Here is a 21,086-nt window from a genome sequence, read left to right on the forward strand (position 1 = left end):
TTTGTAGTTACTGATGAGCTTCTATTAACACAGAATCAAATTATTTTCATTTGAATACATTTTCCCTTTCCTATTTAAATCTAATGATCACGCACGAAGGGACAATTGTTGAAAACGTACACCAACAACTTTGTGTGAGAGAAATGAAGTTGCAGGGAAGCACAAGTACACATATTTGCATAAACTTACCTTATACTTTTAGCTTATCCTACCTTATACATTTCACTTCAGCAAGAGAAAGACTTTATTTTTTTATCCCGTGCATTGACACAACACTGCAAGAGATAAAGAGGTAACATAAGGCTCCGCAGGCTAGGCCCACTATGCTACCCAAGCCTGCCCTGGAAAATGAGCAAGAGACACATAGCTGAAACCTTACTGCCTCGGACGTCGCATCTTGTGTTGAGGAACCAGGACACACTGATGAGAAGTGGGCTACTGAAGTATCAAGGCATAAGTGGACAAGCACTGAGAATAGATGTTGGAATGCTACTACACCCAATATATAAAGTAATGGCAAAATATCTGACAGCTATGTGTTTAAATATCCTTAATTGGCAACTGCTATCACAACTAGAGATTGATGAGTTACAACACAAATGATACGGCAAGGGGTGCTAGCATATCAGGTCAGGAGGGAGATATCATCACCCCACCCTCAAAGATTGGCCACCGAGCCCCAAGAACAATTAGTGCATTAAAGGCATTGAATACAAGAGCAGCTTACCTGAGAGACAGGCTCATAGCTAAGGTGGAAACCTGGACACTTCATGGTCGATTACCAAGATTACATTAAGTACACCTGAAAGTCTGCTAAAAGAGATGTGAATGTAGCATTTTGGACAATCCCTACTGCGACCATCACTGAAAACAAGCAGCTGAACGACACAATGGCAACAATGATCCTTGAGATGTTAGCTACAAGATGAACAGCCACATAGAGCAGTGCTCTTTATGAAAAAGAAAGAGATTGGAGGTAAAGATCAAGGCAGCACGGAGGGAGGTTAGCCAATTCTAAGAGTGGCTTATATGTGTGGCAGAAAGATGCAATAAAGAAAGGGATGTACTAAGAAGTGCAACTAGCTGCCAATAGCTCATGCCCTAGGAGCTCCCAAGCAAGACTCAAAGCATTGGCTAGCTGCTTGAAGAGGTACACCAGAGAGACAGAAGCCAGTAGAGAACCCAGATGTTCTCCACTGAACCATCGAAGATGCAATCCCAGTGGCACTTCACTCCATAAATGTTTGGCAGTGCAAATGAATGAGCTGCTAATGGATGAGAGCTAGCCAGAACGGCTAACGCCTATAATACAGTAACTCGAAAAACTGATGTACTATTAGCTTTCAGTGTAAACTAGGGTTTATGAATAAATAACAAAAACATATAGGCTGTGTTCAGAAATCAAAGCTGGAAGGCTGCTGCACCTGTCCCTTTAAACAAGAGGTTTGTAAGTAGCACAGAAGGACCCAACTGGAGTAACTTGTTCTGTACACAACATGACAAGTGACAAACACACTCTTTAGCTTCTGACTTTCTCTCTGAGATGTAACCTTACTTTTAAATGCATACATTTTTCACAGTTCTGTTGCTAATCTTGACAATCTGTCTATTTTGCATTGGCCAATTTGTGAAAAACACACAAAATATTGAGAGGAGGAGGGATTTTGTATTTTTTATGGGTCAGAGTAATTTTTTATGTTGTTTTTGAGTTAAAATCTCAAACATTTTTTTTATTATAGAAATGCACTTATTAACAAGCTGAAGGTAATAGCTTTCTTTGAATCAGTTTTTCATTGTGATGCTAAAACCATGTGTTAGCTAGGTAAAAATGCTTATCAAGAGGTCAGCTTGTGTGACAACCAGGCCCCTGAGAATGAGAAATGGTTTTACAGTTATGTGTTTTTGTTCCTTTGTTGGATAAGCAGCTTGTATTAAGCCGTATAGCAATAGCTGGCCCACGAAGCAGGGCTTCAATGTGTTGTCTGCAAAAACTGATCACTCAAAGATTATATCTCTGACAATCCGGTATGCATATTTGTCATAAATGAGTTGTGTGACTAATGCACAGGTTTGCTAGATAAAGACTAGCAAGCTTAAAAAATAGGCTGCCTTTCCTTATCTGGATGATCTAGCATGCATCAAGATTTTTACACTGACTTGCTCACTGTTGCTCAGGTTATCATGCATAAAAACAATTTGTCTTTTAAAAGATATTTTTGGCCTTTTTGAAATTATATCAATGATACATCAGTACAAAATGTAGTCATGGTGGAGTGTGCCGATTGTTCTCAGTTGTTTTTGTGATTTTTAATAAAGGTTACATTATTAAAGCACTTGTATTTAAATGACGCAGTGTTTATTTCTAAACTTGTTTATGTCTCTATCTGAAAAAAATATAGAATAAAATCAAGCCTTTTTTTTACATAACCAGGGATAACCACCCCCATACTGTGTGACAAACAGCCCCATGATGGAATTGGTTGTCACAAAGTGTTAGAGTGTGGTAATTACTTTTTGTTACAGTTAATTGCAAACATGATAAGCAGACCCATTTTGAGCCAACCCGAACCTTAAACTTCAACTTCATGAAGGAAATGGTATTTAAGGATGTTTCAACGACGAATTTTAGCAGTACTAAAATGTGGGCAGACCTTCCCAAAGTGTGGGGCCCAGGGGCGCGGTATGAAAAGGGGAGGGGAAACAAAACGCTTGGACACTGCTAGCATGGGGCGGCCACAGAAATGCAAAGCAGGAAATGAAGCATAACTGAATATGTTTCCAAACCAACTTCATTCTAAGCCAAAGACTAGAAAATATGGTGAAGCATATCTGCCCTTTGGTTTCACCTGCACAAGTGCCAAGGTAGGTCTCCCCTGCAGAATTGGTTTTCGCTGGGCTCTTCAAATCACGGACAAACAGGATCCCACATTCTTGATTTTTAGTTCAAACACTTGTTGTAATGACTAACTACTCCTGACACTTTGGAGATCTTAGCTCTTTATACAGTAAAGTTACAGTGGGATACAAATAATATCAGGCTGATCCTGCCACGATTTGTTCCCCCTGTCTAAATCACGGACAAACAGTATCCCACAGTTGTTTATGTTTTTCAACCCATTTTGCACAGAGAGGCATTTTTTGAAAATGAATTGATAGCAATGTTGAATATTATTACACAGGAAAAAAAAACCCAACTACACGTAAAATAATCACACCGTGACGCCTCTGCCTGTCTAAATAGAGGGACAGTAACTGCGTGTGTGTATGTAAGCCTGTAAAAACCGAAGATAGTCAGATTAACAGTATTTTGCCTCTAACTGCTATTCTGCAATTCATCTCATGTAAACAATAACGTGGCGCACAGCGTGACGTGGAAAAAGGCGCATACCTTTGACGTTGTGTGACAAACTCTGTATTCCTCGTCCACACAAAAGGAGTTTTAAAGAATCTCCGTTTTCGGTGATTCGAAACGCCGTTTACGTGTGGACAAAACAGCTGCGTTTTCAAAAATACTCGTGTAGCATAAAAGAGTTAGTAGTTTATTTTATTACTACCTGTAATTTATTGCAGATTACTTGTATTTGCTTATTTGTTTACTAAATGTTTGAGGTGTGAAATAAACCGCAATGGAGCAAAATAGGGGTGTGTGTGGTTGGAGGGTGTGTGCGTGCGCGTGCACGTGCGGGGGGGGGGGGGGGGGGGGCGAACATTTTTCTTTTAAAACAAAAGGGGCCCTGGCAAAAAAGGTTTGGGAACCACTGGTCTATGCTGCAAGTAGTGATGTGCGATACCACTGATTTCCTTTCCGATCCGATACCAAGTAATATTCAGGGTGGTATCGACGATACTGATCCGATACCGATACTTTGTACAAAACGGATTTTATTTATTGTATCTCAAATTATAGCGTCATAATGATTACAGGACATCAGAATACCTTCTTCTTATCACTTAATAATGCAGAGTTCATCATATAGAAATAAAAAAACTAAAGTTGTGTGCTATTTGAACACCTTGCCTGCCTGGAGGACTAAAGGACTCCGTGAGAGACTCTCACCCTAGCAGCACCTGTCCCTCTCCTCCTCTTCAGTTCGCCTCAACATATGCTCGTCATATTTTGTGATATGATTTACTCTGAGGTGTTTGACAAGGTTAGTGATGTTGCCACAACCATACATGCCAACCCTCCCGATTTTTCCGGGAGAATCCCACCTTTCTCCAGATTTTCCACCCGGACAACAAAGTTGAAAAACCATATCGCAGAATTCATAGCGCGGCCCAGCCAATTCCAGTTTCCAACAATGACGGCAGCGACTTAGTTTTAATATCACTCTTATTTCTCTTTCTGGGTCGCAAAAAAACTTTTAACATATTTTCAGGTGAGAATGTAGCTGTGTAAACTTCAAATATCTGAGCCGACCGACACATCGTCTTCAAACCCCCGCGGTCTTTCACCACTCGGGTTAAACATGATGTACAAGTCACTTTGATAACTTAAAAATGTTCTTGTTTGGCTTTTTCAGTGTTTTATTTGTTCGTGAGTAAATCGGTTTGGCTGAGATTAAAGTTATTAGATTAGATTAAATTAAATAAAACGTTATTAATCCCTCGAGAGGGTTCCTCCGGGGTTTTCACACAGCTGAATAAACGTCAAACAGAAAATGATTAAACAGAAGAGTTTACGTCAGTGTCCGGTTATATTTTAGACAGCAAGGAGCAGACGGCAGAGTTTCACTCCACCGAGGGAGCTCGTGACGTACTACCCGGCTTTCTTTAGACCGCGAAGGCCGGTCCTCAGGTGGAAGCAGCCTCTGAATTTGGACACCCCCGCTGTTTCCGGGCCGGCCAATAATAACGGTGACATTTAACGTATTTTATCCGATAAATAAACCCTGTAAAATATATTTATCCGCCCAAACAGCCCTTTTGAATGTCTCCCTAATTCTGAGGTCTCAAGGTTGGCAAGTATGGCCACAACACCTCACTTTTTTTGCCACATTTATTGCAAACCACGGCTCAGCTGTTTGTGGAGGTAAAATACATCCGCACAATTACGCTCAGCCATTGTTGTGAGTGCGCACGCCAAGGGGCTGCGAGACATTTATACAGCCGTATTTCGCACATGACTATGAAAGGCGTAAGAGGAAGTAGTTCCTTTGAATGTAGGCAATCCGAATGTTATAGTTTCTTTCCACTGTGTTCCTGTTAATGATAAACTACAAATTTACTCTAAATTACTAAAATATCGATATTTTAATGTGAGAATCGATTCTAGAACATAAATGATTGGTATCGGAGGAATCGATATTTCAGGATCGACCCGCACATCACTAGCTGCAAGTAAAGGCAGACAGTAGGAGAGAAGCAGACAGACATAAACTGCTAAGAAAACAAGTTGAAGGAGATAATATGTACTGAAAACACAGAAACACGCTCAGTACTCAATACTATAAATGGGCCTTTCTGCATTCCAAGGTTGTCCCTCAGAATTATGTTTTCCCACATAGGTCTAAATGTGTGCATGTGATAATTATAGCTTGATAGCTACAATTAGCTCCACTAGACACTAACAGGATGTCCTGTTTGTGAAGTAATTATCTGAGTTAGTTCACTGGGTTTTCAGTTCTTGTGGTTATTTTTGGTTATATTATGAAATATTTTCATAGTTGCTTGCAGAGATGCCCTTCTTTATATTTTACCAGAGGTGCTATGTTTTTGTTTAACACACCAGTCTCCAATTTAAAAAAAAGCACTAACATTACCTCAGAGGACTGGTTACTTTGTGACTTCATGCATTCACCCATCTGTTTTCCAGTTTTTCCATTTTGTTCTGTGGAATTTGGTGGTTTTGACCAAAAGAGGACTTTAGTTCCTCTTCACAAAGAGCTGCACAGCAGATTAGGCTCCAGAAAGACTTTAAATTCAACTTAAAGTTAAAATGTTGGCGATTTTATTTACTGTGCTGTTTTGTGGCGGCACTGACACCGACAGAAGTTTGCAGTGAAGAGGAAGATCTGTGGTCTCTCACAAAGATCGATGGAGAGGGAGAGAGATTATCCTAACCTATCACAAGAGGGTATTCAAACACAACACCCTCTCAAGTGTAAAATATCTGCACATGTCAGCAAAGCTGCAGTTAAAGTCTGTGTGCCGCTCTAGCCATCTCCTCAAACAAAATGGCTTATACTCTCCAAGCTCGAAATTTCTATCCAGCTGCTAAAAAAATACGATAGTTCCAACAAGTTACACTACAGATTTTTGTGTATGCTTTCCTACTATCAACCCGGAGAAGACATTGGAAATAAGACCCCCTTTCTTATTATTTGATGGTGGAATATTTGCTGTAGAGTAAAAATTGTGGGATTGTTTAAAGAATTTCTCTGTATCTCCATTTTACTGGTTGACTAGTTCACTGTAGCCTTATCAATTACTCAACTGGAAGGAATTTGGGAGATTTCTGAAAAAAAATTTAAGCAATACATTTATAAAAACTTGGAGAAAAAAAAGTAGACAGAGTTATTTTAGCCATTTGATTTGCTGGAAGAACAGTGCCTCTATGACACACAGTCTGAGAGGATATGGGTATTGAGGAATAACAACAAATAATAAAGAATTTAGATGACGGCAGCATATGTTGGGATGATTCAGTGTTTATAAAATCACATTATTAATAAACCCTTTAACGCTTTAAGCAAAGTCCAACAGTCATTTTCTGAAGCTGTGTCCACATGTCCTGTCTTTCTCTTTAAAGTTGTATTGCTGTTTGGATGTCAAGCTATATCTTTAACAACAGAATCCTGATAAGGATCTCACTTAGGGCACATACACGAAACAACATGTGCACTTCTGTTTCTGTGGTCCTTATTATCGGACTGCAGACATCAAGACGGTTACTTCACCTCTGCATGTCTAGAGGCATCACGTCAGTAAAAGAGGGAAAAGGAAGCTTGAAGTGGAATTCCTGGCTGTACCTGGAAGAACCTTCACTGAGACATCGCCATGGAAGGTGAATATATTTTAACAGCAATTCAGTATTCGGTTGTCTTTGAAAATTGTTTGCAAAAAGATACAAATTCTATGCATTGTCACAATGTCATTAAAGTTCATCTTAAGGCTTTTGTATTTTCCTGTCATTTAATGTCCTATCATTTAACTCATATGAACTAAATAAGTTATAATAATTCAGGTTTAATTAACAGACCAAATCCTATTTTAGTGTAGCAGGGGTATCTTATGGATTGATGACAGTGGGAAATGAAGGGGTGAGAAACTTCCAAAAATATACCTGTGGGAAAATAAACCCTCATTTATCAATTATCTCTGAGGGGCCAAAATGCCAGGTAACGACAGTTCCGTCAATGATTATCAGTGGTTTTCTCAGAAAAGGAAAAATCACCTTAAAAATACACACAAAAGTAACCTTTGATCGGGCGACTACAGCCAGCACTTTCTTCTCCTGTCGCATCCCCAACAGTCAGCAGCAGGTGTATACAGTAGCAGTTGTGTTTGTGTTTCCTAATAAATAGGCTCTAATCCTGATGCATGTGTGTTGTATCGTAATTGTTGACATTTTAAAAGCTTTTCTCTCCCTTTGCAGGAGAGAACATCACAGAATACACCACAATGTATGATTACAGCACTTTTTTTACTGACGATGGAAACTACAATCCTATCAGCTACAGCGACGTAATGGACTTCATCAGAGTGTTTCTGGCCACTCTCTATAGTTTGGTTTTCATCCTGGGCTTCATAGGTAGGTGCGTCCTCTTGTGAGTATATTATGGGTGTTGGATTGTATTTAAATGATGTATGAAAGTGTGTGTATGTAAGAGAAAGAGAGATGATGTTGTTCTACATGTAACAGTGTGACAAGTAAACTTATTGTGTCTTTTCCCCCAAAGGTAACGGACTAGTGGTGTGTGTCCTGGTGAAGCATCGCAATCAGAGCAACCTGACAGACATCTGCCTCTTCAACCTGGCTCTCTCTGACCTCCTCTTCGTCTTCACGCTGCCTTTCTACTCTCACTATGCCAGGGTCGGCCAGTGGACTTTTGGAGACTTCATGTGCCGTTTAGTCTCCGGCTCTCACCAGATTGGCTTCTTCAGCAGCATCTTCTACATGGTTGTCATGACGCTGGACCGCTACATGATCATCTTGCACGCTCACAGGGTTGCACGTTATCGTACAAAGAAGGCAGCCATCATTCTGACCGTGCTCGTTTGGATGCTGAGCTTGTTTGTCTCTCTGCCGGATTTTATCTTCACACAGGAAACAGAAGAGTCCCAGAAGTTTGGATGTGACTATCCCGAGGAGAGCAAAATCTGGGCTCATTACAACCTGTTCACCATAAATGTGCTGGGTCTCGTGATTCCTTTGTTGGTGATGGTAGGTTGCTACTCCAGGATCATTCCCACACTGGTGAGCATGAGGACCTCAAAGAAGCACCGCATCGTCAAGCTGATCATCTGCATAGTGGTTGCATTTTTCTTGCTCTGGGCTCCATTTAACATTTCTCGTTTCTTGAAGTTTCTTCAGGAAAAAGGAAAAATCCCACATGATGAAACTTGGGAGAAAAATATAATGAAATCAATAATAGTGACCCAGGCCTTAGCTTACGCTCACTGCTGCCTGAACCCCATCATATATGCTTTTGTGGGAGAGAAGTTTATGAGACGAGCCTTGCAGCTGCTGAAAAAGTTTGTGCCTGGTTACAGCAGAGATGTGGCAGACAGGAGAAGCACAGTTATGTCCAGATCCACTGAAGTCACCTCCACTTACATCTATGGAGGTCAGTTGTAGCCACAGTACTCTTCACCGGTGTCTTAGCTTCAAGGCCTGTCTGCACACATTTAGACCATTTGAATGAGTATAACCTCTTAGCACTGCCACCTGCTTTACAGAATTTCAAGTCTTTTCTAAACTCTGTGTAATGCTTTTCCTTCGTCTGCTCAGGCCAAATGAAACTTGCTGTTCACGGCAGCCTGTAACAGTTTGCTTTCTTCTTTTACGTGTTTTTAATGAGCTGTGGAAAAAGTGTTTCATTCAAATGTATCGCATTATGAAGTTAAGGTTTAGAAGCATAATTTCCACATTTCACATCATAATGGAATTTGATATGTTTATGTGGAACAAACTTTCCAGTGTTGCCAGATTTTATGCTCTCACTTTTGTATTTCTGTACATTATACGGTGTGCTGTTTTTCATTCTAAACATATTCTAAAATAAACTTTTTCTGATGTTTGTACAAAACCTGTACTTTCATTTATATATTCCAAGCTAATCTCTTTCTAAATTTCAAATATATGCAATTTCTCTTTCTTTTATTATTTCATGATTTCATGATGTATTTGTAAGTACCCTGCAAATGGAGAGATCAAAGTCTTTCATGTACTTATCTCTCATCTTGTTTCTGTGTAACTGTTTTCTTAGGACAATAAATGATACAGCACATCTTGAACTTGAAATGACAGTCATACACTTGGTCATTGAGCATTCTTGTCAGATTCCAAAATTACATTTGAGATATGTACATTTGGTAAGACATGTTAAGTAGTTTCAGATCAATGTATTTATGGTTGCAGCCACCAGTAAACACTAGCATGATTTATTTCAGGCAGGAACTGTGAGTAAGTTCAAGTAAAGTTGTGCAAACTAGGCTCAGTCATTCCTGATAAGCTGAATTTAGTTTTTAGAAATCAGATTATTAAGAGGTATATTTGAAAGGAATAAAAAGGAAACTCCTCATTTGAATATATTTTTCCCCTTTGTCTTTTCCCGCCTCATGTTAACGCATAAAGGGACATTTCTGAGAAAACCACACCAACACCTCTTTGCAGGTTTAACACAATGCGGAGGAAACAGCAAAACCCAGAGTTCACGTTACCAGAAATGAGCTCCGCTGCAGGATTTGACACAAAAAGCAAGCAATGCATATTGGCAGGATGACATGTAAGCTCGGCGCGCAGCACAAGAACATACACATTCAGGAGCAGTGATTTTGGCCAAAAGTGTGGTAAGCGTGTTCAAATTTTTGATTTCTAAACATTTAGTTTCAACTTACTAGACTTACTTCAGCTCGTTCACCTCCTACACCCTTTAACCCACTGTGTAGTTGAGGAATATGCGTGTGTGTATGTGTGTGTGTGTCAGCGCGTAAACACTGTCACCCACAGGAAGTGAGGGTCGGCAACGGTAACAAGTCAGGTGGTTGTGCATCTGTTTATAGTGAAAGGAAAAATGTTTGACATGCGGTTTGAATAGATCACATCAATTTGATTATGGTCACGCCGGCAGGAAGTTTTGAGATATCTATGGATGTATAAGCATTCATCTACAGCCATTCATTATATTTAGCCTGTACTTTGAAAACAGAAGTTAACCTTCTGGGTGGTTTTTACACATAAGCCTCTCTTACATGACTCACTAAATGATGATTCTATCAAAAATGTTCTACTTAAAGGGCAGGAAAGTCCAGTCCACTCTATCAATTCCCTGTTTGAACTAATTTTTCCCTTTGAAGAATTTATCATCACTTTAAAATGTTCATTTGATGAGCAAACTGTTCATTCATCATGCTTGTGGGGAATAGTGTGTCTAATAAAGAGAAGAAATAAACAACATACTCCTTTTCTGTTTCTTGAAGACTGGCTTTAAAGACTTCTGATAGCTAAACTATGGAGGAAATTCTTATGTGACTTTCCACAAGAAAAATTAAATCAGGAGCCAAAAGGTGCCATCATAAAGTAAGTAGGCTTTTTTCTTTTTACACATACATACATATTTATATGTAAAATATTCAGGTGCTTTGGCTTTAAAATAGAATGAGAACAGACTCAAGTTAATGTTTGGTAAGAAATTCAGTAACTACCACAAATGGCTTGTAGACATGTTCTGGCATAATATGGCACAAAAAACATAATCTTATAATGATCATAGATGTAAATGTACCTCTTTAAATTATCTGTGATATCTGTTAGACAGCAGAGTGACTGAAGAGTGCGTGGCACTGGGGAAAGGGAACACAAAAGGCATTTGAGGACAAAAACTGAATAGAGGAAGTTTTATGTCTTTTGGGCATTTCTCTCTATCTGTATTGCCACTTTTTAATCTTCTGATGGGCTGAAGAAAAAGGAGGAAAACACTGGAACACTTCATATGTGTGCATGTATGTCAGAGACTCACCCAAAACAATCCAGAACTGGGTTTGAAACTGAAAACATGATCAGACAGGTCCAGCTGCTTGAGTGGTTTGGCTGGTGCTTTTTAAAGCACTGAGCTGCACCTTTTTTAACACCAGACGAACTACTTTTATTTGATTTCCCAACAAGCTGATTTAACAGATTTGGTATTGTTGGTGCCAATTACATCTATATAGTAACAACGGGCAGCCTCCATATTGTTATTACTTGTGTATTGTTTACATCATTTAAATAACTTGAGATGAATATATTGACAATAGTTCAGGTAATTGTTTTTTTCTTTTTTTCTCTTTATGTAAAAGACCACAGTAGCTTTTAAACGTGATGGTGACATTCTCACCTTTTTGCATGACTGTTGTACTACATTGACCCAATTTCCTTTTCTGTCTCACAGCTGTACCACCATGTCAGATAACGGGACCTTTAACTACTTAGAAATTTATGACTATGATTACAATGATACCTGCAATCCGGATTCAAGTTCGGATTTCATTGGATCCATGGTCTTAACAGTGCTTTGCTATGTGCTGTTTTGTGTTGGTATTCTAGGTATGTATCTTTTTTTTTCCATACCAATTCTATGTAACACAGCATTTATAAACCAGCCCCGATAAGGCTTTTTGAATACACAGACATAGCTTGTACGATAGCCCAAGACTCAACTCTGTATACTGAAGCACAGAACTCATCAATAAAGTTCATGCATGCATCAGACTTTCACATACGTTCTGTTCTAAGATTAATATCTGAATTTATTTCACAGGAAACAGCACAGTCCTGTGGGTCCTCCTGCGACATGTTAAGCTCAGAACTATGACTGATGTATGTCTTCTCAACCTGACTCTGTCAGACCTCTTAGTGGCTGTATCACTGCCCCTCTGGGCCCACAGTTCCCAGAACCTCGGCTTATGCAAAATAAAAACAGGAGTTTATCAGGTAGTTATTTTCTTTCTCACTTTCTTTCTCTAAATGGAAAACCTCATGTGTACCATAATAACACATGGAATGCATATTCATTATTGGAACAACTGAAGCACTTCAACTTTCATGATTGACACGTCGATACCGTGCCTTCTTCAGAGCCAAGGCTGCGGTCCACGAGATTTACAAAACAGATAATCTGGAGTCTGTTGAATTTGAAATGTTGCAACTATGACTGACGAACTGCAACTTCCTCATGGCTTTGCCATGTCGCTGGCGAAGACAAAGAGATGATTATTCTTAGGCTCATCAAAATCAATAGTTTTCGGTTGTATTGAATCATATGTACTACCAAAAAGTAAAGTTTATATATAAACGAAGTAATCCGAATGGGCTCCTTTGTCAAGATGAAAATTTTTTTATGTTACTTTTTTTTTTAAATAAGTGAAAGTTTAACCAGTTTACTCACATTAATTACTTCATATTTTAGTCAAAAGAAATGATTTCTGTTTTCTGAATGCAAAATTCCCAAACAATTACACCTGTGTAGTTGTTCGATTCTCTAAAGCTCAGGTGATGCGTGAAGCAACTGCTGGGTAATGTCAGATTTGTGAAGAACCTCACTGACGCATTTAAAGCCTCATCAAAGGTTTCCTCATCTCATGTCACATCCTGTTCTAATTTTACTTCCTCTCTTCTTCCACCCAACAGTTAGGCTTCTACAGTGGGACCTTGTTCGTGACCTTCATGAGCGTGGACCGCTACCTGGCCATCGTCCATGCCGTGGCAGCCATTCGAGCCCGGACACGTCGCTACGGCATCACAGCCAGCATCATTATTTGGGCGATATCTGTCACTATGGCAACCCCTCGGGTAGTATTTGCCTCCTTGGAGTCTGATGATAACGTCTCAGAGTGCCAGCCCATCTACCCAGAAGACACAGAGCATTTCTGGAAGTTGCAGCGCAACTTCAGTGAGAACACAGTGGGCCTTTTTCTGTGCCTTCCCATCATGATTTTCTGCTATGTGAAAATCCTCATTGTGCTGTCAAAGTCCAGGAACTCTAATAGGAACAAGGCTGTGAAGCTGATTTTCATCATTGTGTGTGTGTTTGTGGTGTGCTGGGTTCCCTATAATGTTGCAGTTTTTTTCGAAACACTGGAGGTGTTTGACATAAACCTGGGACCCAACCCCTGTGTGAGTTCAACAGCCCTCAACACTGCCATGAGCATTGCTGAGATTATCGCGCTGTCCCACTGCTGTGTAAATCCAGTGATCTACGCATTTGTAGGAGAGAAGTTTAGGAAGTCATTGAACAAGGTGATGGCTAAATACTTTGGTTGGAGTTACCCAAGCAGTGGTCCTTACAGCCACAGAGATACCACAGACAAAGAAACCTCCAACACACCTGTAAGATCAGAGTATTAAAAATGGGTTATGTGCTTTGCTGATGGGTGTAACTGTTTCCGCAGCACTGGATTTTTTTTTTTTTTTTGAAACTGAGAGACTAGAAAGATCACAAATTGTGTGTGTGTGCGTGTGTGTGTGTGTGTGTGTGTGTGTGTGTGTGTGTGTGTGTGTGTGTGTGTGTGTGTGTGTGTGTGTGTGTGTGTGAGCGCACGTGTGTGTGAACGCATGTCTGTGGTTAGTACTTCTGAGTGGTGTAAAACAATTCTCAAAACCAATTTGCAGTTACAAGCATTCAGTTTTGAAACTGCTTAAAACAAAACACATGCATCAAAACATAAATGTCGTGTTTATTCACAGTTTGTAACACAATCTTATTTTTGAAAAAATAAAATTATTGAACAAAAAAAACCCTTTCGTCATTCTTCTTTCCTTTTACAGTAAGAGGAAAAAAGTCTCTGAAGTGTGTTAAAGGGTGTTACCAACAGTGTGTTTTTGCAGGGTAAGATAGACGCATAGCAACCCTTTATGATGGAAGCGGCAAAACCACTTTCACTGCTGTAATTCCTGTCAGAAGGTTATTATTATTTGAAAAGAAGTGTTCAGATCTGAGTTCATGTGTCATCTAACAACAACATGTCTGAGTAACACAAGGCATTGTTGGGGCCTACGAGGTGAATTTAAATGATGCACAACAATATTAAGATCTGGTAAACACACAAGTCACACAGAAGGTTTCCTCTTTAAATTTTAGTCAGAAGTCTACCCCTAACTCAAAGAAAGAAATGCATTTAGCAGACACGATGCTATTCTGAAACCATTGTCTGTACAGGGTGCACTGCTGGCTGTGGCGGTAGTATCACTTCTGTCAGGCAAAAAAAACAAAAAACCCACATGCAAGCCTCCAGCTGTGTGCGCCTGCAGGTCTGGTCAGAGTCACCTTGCATATTTAAAAGTTTGCATATATGGACTTGTGGTTCTATAGCTGCACAGACTGTGGGCTTTTGCACTGCGTGTTTCGAAAACAGTCTCAGGAAACTATTAAACCATACATCTCACATTGGAACCCGCAAGCCCACCCAGTTAACTTGGTTTTGAGGAAGGTTGTACTTTTAAAAAAAAAGCAACACCTTCAATTTTTTTTCATGTGTGTGCAAACCATTTCTCACTTCACACATCTTAATGCAAAGTGGATAACTTGTTTGATTAGACAAGCCATCTCTCTATCCTGCGATCCACAATGAATTCCACCATCAGCACCATGGAAAGGTAAAAATATTTTTCCCACTTTATATGCAGAATGATTCAGGCTAACATGTCAGCAGTATTGCTGCACGCCTTTACAGTTCTGCAAGTGGGAAGAAAACAATGACGCACACTTATTTATCTTCAGCCTGTAACAATTGAAATGTTTTTTTCTTTAATGGAAAGCATCTATAATCATAACTAAATGGACAAAAGTATAAAGCAAAAAGAGGAAGGTCAGTGTAATGACTGTCATTTCTCATTAAAAGTTCAATTATAATGCTCAAAATGTTTTGGATTTAGCTCATTGATCCATATCTTAGACGCAAGATCTTTATCAGTTCATCTTTTACCTGTTGTGGCACAGGGCAATCTGAGTGAAGAATAGTGAACTGGGGCACAGTGAGGAATGTGTTATCTATGCATTATTTAATTAATGACAGTAATGCTGCCTTTTTTTCTTTTTTTCTTTTTGTAAGTGATAATAGAGACAAGCACCAAGGTGCATTTTCTGTATCTGTCTATCTGCTGACAGTGACAGGGCATTTTCTCTTTTGCATGTGTTAAATTTAGGTCAGTGGGAGAGGAAATTACATCCTCATCTCATTCGTAACACTTTTGAATATAAAATGCAATATCCTTTGATAATATCCAAGTTATCCAAGTAGTTTTCTACTTTTTTTTTTTGCCTTGTTTTGTTTATTTGTCTTTTTGTGTGTGTTTTTTTAAATTAATGGAACGTGTTAAAAAAACTTATCTTAATTCTTGAAAAACAGTAGTAGCTATCATCAATCGTCAATTAGACTGACGCTAATCACAAAGCATTTTAAATATAGTGCAGCGCACTAACTGCAAAGTCCTCACAATTCAAGACAGTTATTTTTTCAGTCTTAAGTAAATAAACCACTTACAATGGAGATGTCTTCTTCTGTGGCCAGGATTTTTACTTTATAGTCTATACCTTATTTGGCTTCCTTTTTTAATACTTTAATGTTTAAAGTGATCTTGAGTTCCATGAAAGATATCAAATAAAGCTAAGCTATTATTATTATTACTATTATTATTATCAGCATTATAATATTGTGTAAACAAGCTGCCGATACTTACTGCTGAGTGATGTACACAAATCCTATGCCAACTCAGGTTCTGATAGTAATCATGACATAATCAACTTTAGGGGGATATTCTCCTCTAACATTACTTTTCATAGATTTATTTATTTGTAGTATTTTGTTTTTTGCACACAGCTGCTGAAAATGTGTTATAGGCACATCACTGAAGAAGCTACAACAGTCAGTGTGCTGCTGTAACAGATCCTTTATTAGATTAAATTTACCAAAATTTGAATCAAAAGTGGAGAGGTAGAGGGAAGAGATGACAAAACCACTGCTGGGGAAGCCTACCACAGACTGATGCAGTGCACTGATTCTAATCCACCTGTGTGAAATGTAATAAACCAAAAGTGCTATGAAGTTAAAAGGGCATACAAAAGAAATCTGTTGCCACAAACCATAGCAGGAGCAAATGTGGGTCACCCTCCCCTCAATACATGGAATGACCACAAGCATGTAAGTCATCAGCAACTAGAAGCAGTGAGATCTTTAAAAAATGTTGCAAGTATGTAAAACTTATTTATATAGCACTTTATAAAACATGTAACCAGTCACAAAGTTTCATATTATTTCATAATAAAGCAGTTAAAGACTAAAGAGCATTAGATTGATTGGTAAAATAATCCCAAAATTAACAGCAATCAGTTCTCAAATTAGTTCCGATTGCGCACGGAGCAGATTTGACTTGGCTAGCTATAGACGTGTAGTGTTTTTCCCCACTCCTCTGTACAACCTCGCTTCAATTCATTGTGATATTCAGGAATTTGTTCATGCACACCTCTCAAGGGCCAGCCACAGCATTTCAATCAGCCTAACGTCTGGACTTGATCCTCTTCTTTTTCAGCCATTCTTTTGTGTTAGGGATCACTGTCACTGTCATCATTGATCAAACTGGGTCAGGCTTGAGCTGTCAGACAGGTGGCATTTGACATTTGATTCTAGAGTATTTTGGTATACACAAGAGAGCATGGTTGACTTAATGATTGCAAGGTGCACAGATCCTGTGGCTGCAAAAAAACCCTATATCCTCGCCTTTCCTCACCATCGTGTTTGACACTTGGTATGTGGTTTTTGTACTGACATGCTGTGCTTGGTTTTCACTGAACGTAGAGCATGTTTGGCTTCATGGCCAATCATCTCTACTTTGGATATCTTACTTTATCGGATTATTCATGTGATGTTTATTTCCACTTCTGCACCATAATGGGCCTTCTAATTTATCCCATTTCTTTGAACACTTTTGTTACTTATATTTTTGCAGATCCACTCATATACAAAGAAGTTGCCTAATAAATGTAATTCAAAAATATGATCTATATGACGACTTCACGTCAAGAATTGGCCCAATAAAGCCCCTGTGCCCCCCTCAGCTGAATTCTGTGAATATATGTCAACTATAAGTTACACTGATTTATACAGATAAATGAACTTGCAGATAAGCTTGCAAGCTGGGTTTAATTATTAGATTAACAGCAGTATAGAATCATTAACATTTGGTTAACCACAAATACTTCTGCTGCGATCGAGGTAAGCAGCATGCCTGTGAGGCACAGCGTTGAGAGGTAACCCTCATATATATTTGTAACTAAAATCAGGTCACTCATCAGTATGTGTGGTCAGTTTTAAAGCACAACCCTACTCAAAACCTTCAAAACAAACAGAACTGCGTTGAAAATAAATGCGTGCTCACAGTCAGCTCTCCCACTGTGTGTGGCGGTGCGTCTGCTTTCAAACACATGTATTTTCCCACTTTTGTATCTGTGGCTACATTCCTCTATGACATTATCATGCGTGTACGGGTGCATTTATGCAGGGTATGCGTGAGTGCAATCACATTTTGTATTCTAATTCATGTAATAGCAAAGTGAATTGAGCCAAATCCCCCCATCAAAGCTGCTTGCCCATCCAGTTCACATGGCCTGGTGCTGAACCTGTCCCTGTGTGTGCATATACTTACACGCACATTTAATTTGCCCAGATTTAACTCAGTTTAAGATTTAACATTTGAGTTATGTATCAAAATTGCATAGAACATTTACATGCAATTTAATGATTAAACTAATTTACATCCTTTTTTACCATATAAGTAGGGCTGATTTTTTGCTAACGAGTGAAAACTAGAGATTTATTTCACTCCTTTACAGTAGAGTTAAAATACAGTATCCCCACCCCTGCCACTTTAGGAGGTAGGACGGGATTTCAGTTCTTTGGCTTCTTTCTTTTTCTTTTTTAAAGCAGCTGATCATGGACGAGACCACCGAAACTGACTTTACTTTCAGTTTGAATCTTACTGAATCTTCACTTTTCCAAGGGTAAGATCAGCTATAACAAACATCTATCGGCATTTTCTTCATTTATTGCTCATCGTGAGACTATTTTAAGCTTTTTAATATCATTACTATCCACTCCCCCGTCTTTTTGAATCTTCGCGGTTTTCACCTTCCTTTCATTTTTCCTTCCAGGCGACGCATTCCTAGTTATTGTTTTAGCGTTGGCCTGCGTTTGGACAGTTTGTGTCACTTTCTCATGAACTGCGAGGGATTCAAAATCTTCAAGCACTTCGTCATTTGTCGCCAAATACTTGTGATTTGCTCGCTTGTAAACAATCGCCAGCTGTTTGTTTTCACAGTTGCTGGCCCCCTGCCCTTCCTTCCAACAGAGCAGCAGCAGTCACAGACGGTCTGTCTCGTAGGAAGTTTAAAAAAGAAGCCTGATAAAGCTTACCTCACTGCCACGTGAGCTCGTGCAGTGGTTCTCTTACTTTGCTACAGTTCTTATCTGCACCAAAACAACCGTGCTGCTTCACTAACCGCTTATTTTATTTACAACCGCAGCACTTCATAATAAAATTTGACTTCCTGCTGAGCTGTAAGACTGAAATTCAACTGAACTAAATAAACAGAATGTTATGAATATTCTTTAGATTATATATATATCATAAAATAAATGTTAATTGTACTTACAGATTGAAAAACTGTGGTCACACAGTGTCCGATTGCCTGCGTTTAAGAGTGCCAGGAGGCATTTTAAGATGGTTGCAAAACCTGATGAACGCATTGAGAAACTCTTTGATAGAAGGACTTTGGCTGGCTGACACCATATTATAAATTGATTACATTCAGTTAAATTCATTTTTATTTGTGTACGTCCAAATCTCAGCAAGGTGCCTCAAGGTGTTTTATTTTGTAAGCTAAAGCTTCTATAATAAATACATAACACGATAAATTATCAAATGTAATCTTAGTTTCATCATTGTATATGTTGGTTTTGCACTATACTCTCATTTAGTTAAAATGTTGCTATTAATTAATTATTGTATTCTGTATGCTGTGCAGTGTCACAGCTGTGGTGCTGCTATTCAGATGACTCAGATGAAAGTATCTATCGGTACTATCACACACAAACTTACACGTTCTCAGCGGCTTCACTTTAAATGTATCAGTGCATTTAAAGTGAAGAAAATCTCCTCAGTGCTCCTGTTAATCAACTTTTACCTGAGCAGCTGACCGCTAAACAACTTCTTTATCCCCTGCTTTGATTTAGCTGATCCCAGTATTCTGATAAATACGCTGCTTTATATAAATTGTTTCTGTTTAGACTTCCAACATTTTGAACAGCTTTGGTCAAGGTCAGACATAGTACCAAAACCGCTGATCATGTGAGTGACTGGTTTTGAAAGTTCCTCGTGCCAGTCCTGAAAGTGAAGAAATGCTTTCCGATACTGTTTAAATGAGCTGCCACACAGTTTGAAGCCTGCAGATCATCGCTGAGTTAAACTGTTTATAAATGTGTTGTTTTATATAGATGCATACTTTAATCTGTGATAGACAAAGTTGTTGAAAATAAGTAAGGCATAATGAGTAAATCTAATCATTTGTTTTTGTGCCTCTGTTTCTTTCCAGCTTCAGCACGCCTCCAACTGAAAATAGTCCTGCATATAGTTCTGAATATACTACTGACTATTACTATGACCCCGACATGTTCAATGGATTTGGACCATGTGTATATACGCGACACGGAGCAACTTTTCTTCCTGCCATCTACATCATTTTCTTCCTGCTGGGCGTTCTGGGTAACTCTCTGGTTTTCTGGGTCATTACTTGTGGAGCGCGACTCCGCACCATGACCGACGTGTGCTTGTTAAACTTGGCCATTGCTGACCTCCTTTTGGTGTGTTGCCTGCCCTTCCTAGCCCACCAAGCCTGGGACCAGTGGGTGTTTGGGGATGCTATGTGCAAAATAGTCTTGGGCATTTATCATATCGTCTTTTACTGTGGGATATTTTTTATCACTCTAATGAGCATTGATCGGTACTTGGCTATAGTGCATGCTGTTTGTGCTATGAGAGCACGTACACGCTCCTTTGGAATGATTGCAGCTGCTGTTACATGGGGAGCGGGATTTCTGGCTTCTTTTCCTGACCTGATCTTCCTCCAAGAGCATAGAAATGTGTCGGGACAGCACACTTGCTATCCTGGATTTCCAGACGTGAGTTCCAGTCTTCATTTTTGGCCGGTCTTCAGCATCGCTAAAATGAACATTGTAGGCCTGCTCATTCCGATCATCATTCTGGGTTTCTGCTACTCACAGATCATCTGGAGGTTACTGAACAGCCAGTCATCCAAGAAACAAGCTATCCGCCTTGTTGTCATAGTGGTAGCTATTTTCTTCTGTTGCTGGATTCCCTACAACATTGCGTTACTTGCCCGAGCACTGGAGCTAAAGCACTGGTTTTTAGGTTGTGGGCACAGTAAAGCCGTCAGACTGGCTTTACAAATCACAGAGGCCATTGCTTACTCTCACAGTTGCCTCAACCCCATCCTGTATGTGTTTGTCGGGGAGAAGTTCAGGAGGCACCTGTTGCGGATGATAAACAGATCTCCCTGCAGACTGTGCCAGCTGATCAAGGTCTTCATACCACAGGACAGAATTTCTACATCAGTCTACTCACAAACTACCAGCGTGGATGAGAGGAGCACTGCTATGTAGTGAACTACAGTTGGGGGATGTGCTTCTTTTCATTTTTTCATGTCCAGTAAAAATAGATCACTGTGGCTTATTGTCACTTCTAGAGTGTTAAGGTTTGGCACTTGTGAATGTATGCATGTGACTGTATATTAATATAATGTACCACAGATATGTATTTTTACTCTGTTTTTGTACTTCTATGAGTTATGACCAAAATGTATGCAATTCCATTA

At 39.3% G+C, this 21,086-nt stretch overlaps 3 protein-coding genes across 3 annotated transcripts; all 3 read left to right on the plus strand.

Moving 5' to 3' along the window:
* Window positions 1-7,599: 7,599 nt before the first annotated feature.
* On the plus strand, window positions 7,600-8,800 carry LOC146622533 (C-C chemokine receptor type 2-like). Its single transcript, XM_085365204.1, has 2 exons — window positions 7,600-7,753; window positions 7,902-8,800. Exons 1-2 carry the CDS (start codon window positions 7,624-7,626, stop codon window positions 8,798-8,800), a joined length of 1,029 nt encoding a protein of 342 aa, XP_085221330.1. The 5' UTR covers window positions 7,600-7,623.
* Window positions 8,801-10,702: 1,902 nt separating this feature from the next.
* Window positions 10,703-13,549, plus strand: LOC146622534 (C-C chemokine receptor type 2). The gene is made up of 4 exons (XM_085365205.1): window positions 10,703-10,744; window positions 11,595-11,749; window positions 11,964-12,136; window positions 12,833-13,549. The coding sequence occupies exons 2-4, from the start codon at window positions 11,605-11,607 to the stop codon at window positions 13,547-13,549; spliced, it is 1,035 nt and encodes a 344-aa protein (XP_085221331.1). The 5' UTR covers window positions 10,703-10,744; window positions 11,595-11,604.
* Window positions 13,550-18,124: 4,575 nt separating this feature from the next.
* Window positions 18,125-21,068, plus strand: ccr8.1 (chemokine (C-C motif) receptor 8.1). The gene is made up of 2 exons (XM_085365207.1): window positions 18,125-18,197; window positions 19,788-21,068. Exons 1-2 carry the CDS (start codon window positions 18,130-18,132, stop codon window positions 20,872-20,874), a joined length of 1,155 nt encoding a protein of 384 aa, XP_085221333.1. The 5' UTR covers window positions 18,125-18,129; the 3' UTR covers window positions 20,875-21,068.
* The last annotated feature ends 18 nt before the right edge of the window (window positions 21,069-21,086 follow it).

This window comes from Diplotaxodon limnothrissa, linkage group LG11 (assembly GCF_057381915.1).
Source record: "Diplotaxodon limnothrissa isolate DT_005_m linkage group LG11, D_limnothrissa_male_GT1.1, whole genome shotgun sequence".
Taxonomy (NCBI): Eukaryota; Metazoa; Chordata; class Actinopteri; order Cichliformes; family Cichlidae; genus Diplotaxodon; species Diplotaxodon limnothrissa.